This window comes from Mugil cephalus, chromosome 20, assembly GCF_022458985.1.
Source record: "Mugil cephalus isolate CIBA_MC_2020 chromosome 20, CIBA_Mcephalus_1.1, whole genome shotgun sequence".
NCBI classification, from domain to species: domain Eukaryota; kingdom Metazoa; phylum Chordata; class Actinopteri; order Mugiliformes; family Mugilidae; genus Mugil; species Mugil cephalus.
Window position 1 is genome coordinate 13,139,580 of NC_061789.1, and position 2,258 is coordinate 13,141,837.

General features: G+C 42.6%; 1 protein-coding gene across 1 annotated transcript; it reads left to right on the forward strand.

Annotated features, from left to right (window-relative positions):
• Window positions 1-107: 107 nt before the first annotated feature.
• On the forward strand, window positions 108-2,003 carry ndufb10 (NADH:ubiquinone oxidoreductase subunit B10). The gene is made up of 4 exons (XM_047571908.1): window positions 108-350; window positions 624-762; window positions 1,519-1,658; window positions 1,866-2,003. The coding sequence occupies exons 1-4, from the start codon at window positions 203-205 to the stop codon at window positions 1,952-1,954; spliced, it is 516 nt and encodes a 171-aa protein (XP_047427864.1). The 5' UTR covers window positions 108-202; the 3' UTR covers window positions 1,955-2,003.
• Window positions 2,004-2,258: the final 255 nt, after the last annotated feature.

The window sequence follows — 2,258 nt, forward strand, 5'->3', positions numbered from 1 at the left end:
TTTCCAGTAATGTGCACGATTTGCATTTAACAATACTTTTAATATGCGGTACAGCTATCCAAATAACATTTAAACATTTAGTTTGTGACCTCTAATTCGCCATTGTGCCGTGTCTTCTGCGCATGCGCGCCCTCCAAAGGCGAGCTCTCGAGGTCGAGTTGTGGGATTTCTCTGGTGCAGGATACAGAAAAAAGGAGGCGAAATGCCTGAAGACTACAATAAAGGAGCCTACCCCGAGCCTCCTCAGCAGACTCCGGTCATAGAAAAACAAACGGCGGTGCCCAACCCTTTAGAAATTGTGACTAAAGTCTTCTATTACGCCGTGGACCTGCCTGTCACCACCTTTAGAGGTAACTGAAGCTAACTCGGCTAACAGCATAGCATATCAACACCGCTAGAAAGACGCGCTATGTGCATAGACAGTTGCCTCATTTAAGGCTATGCCCTTGCTTAAATTGAAAATATGTTTTAAAAAAAAGTGTCAATAATGGTCAGAATAAGCTATGAAGCTGAAGGATATATGTTATAGATGTTATCCCATGGATCGCGCATTATTTGCAGGCTAGCTTAACATGGCCTTGATGTACTTTTTGCACTGTGTCTATGTCTCCATCTTCATCCAGACACTTTTGAAAGCATTCGGGCTAAAAATAGGCCGGTCTACTATCACCAGAGGTTCCGCCGTGTCCCGGACCTGACTGAGTGCCAGGAGGGCGATTACGTCTGCTACTATGAGGCGGAGATGCAGTGGAGGAGAGACTTGTAAGTAAAGCAGATACGAGTTTCATTCATTCCCGTTGTTAGTCCAGCAGATGCCCTCACCGGCCAGTTCATTAGGTACACCCGGCTTATTGCACCACCCTGTGTCTCGATCTGGCGTAATTATTTGTGACAGATGCAAGAAGGTGCTGGATTACTTAAGTGAGCTCGGTCTGTTTTGACTTGAGAGCATCATGCGGTTGTGCATCCATCATGTAAATCTGGGTGGATCCATGCTTTTGTGTTGTTTATTCAAACATCTGACCCAAACACTTGAATGTTGCATATGTCATCAGACCAGGCAAAAATCAGACTGGTGTCTGATTTTGGTGGTCGAGCTTTCTTTTTTATTTTGTTGGCCACCACAGGCCGTCTTCTCCAAGGCTTGACATGTTGTGCGTTCATAGATGCTCTTCTGCTTTCCATGATTTGAGTGTTTATTTCTGTGCTTTAGTCTTAGCAGTCTGCTGCTCACTGGGTATTGTATTGTCTTTTCAGACTCTCCAAACTAAGTGGATTTGCATAAAAATCCCAGCAGGCAACGGCAACTTTTTAGGGTCAAGGATTTGGGAAAGACAACCAGACATGGGTGAAATGTTTTAGATGACCATGTAGTTTTTAGTCTTACTAGTGTCCTTAAGAAAGAGACTCTTGCTGGCTTGAGGGAAGATGTTGTTCTTGCAGCCTCTCTGCAGAAAGGGAATCTTTTTGAAAGTAACAGGAGTATTGACCCGTGTCGTGGTTTTTGTTACTCTTCAGTAAAGTGGATCAGGAGATTGTGAAGGTGATCCAGGAGCGTATGAAGGCCTGCTACCAAAGAGAAGGGGCCAGCGCAGAGCAGAACTGTGCCTATGAACTCAAGCAGTTCAACGATGTGACCAGGAGCTACCAGTTGCGCTGTAAGTAGTTTTTTTTTTTTTATTAAAGTCTTTAAGCACCGCCCCTCCATTGATGAACCACATCGGTGTCACTAATGTTTTGGTGGGATCTGCAAATGGGAAACCATTGTGCTGAAATAATATACAAAACTTGCCAAGCAAAAGCTTTTAAAATGTACCTGCATTTGTTTTTAAATTATATTTTCTGTTTGCTTCATTTGTTTCCAGATGGGGACCTGGGAGCTTACGCCAGTGGGAGAAAATGTTTAATGAAGCAAAAAGAGCGAATGATTGCAGCTCAGGCCCAGAGTGCTTAAAAAGTTCCGTCTTCTGTAATAATTGTAAAATAAAGTTTATGGTACATGACGTTTCGTCAGTGTGTGAATGCTCCACCACAGAAAAAATTTTACAAGTTGAACTACAAACTACATCTGACATGCAGACTGTTGAACTCTTCCATTTATAACGAATGCTCAAGATTTAGTGCAGTTTTCACTGATGTACTCAAGAAATTGTTAGTGTCTTTTAGTCACATGCCAAGTGGATTACAATGGCACATCTTCAGACATTTGAGGCACACTTTTCATGATTCAACAAATGTAATAAGACAATACACATAGG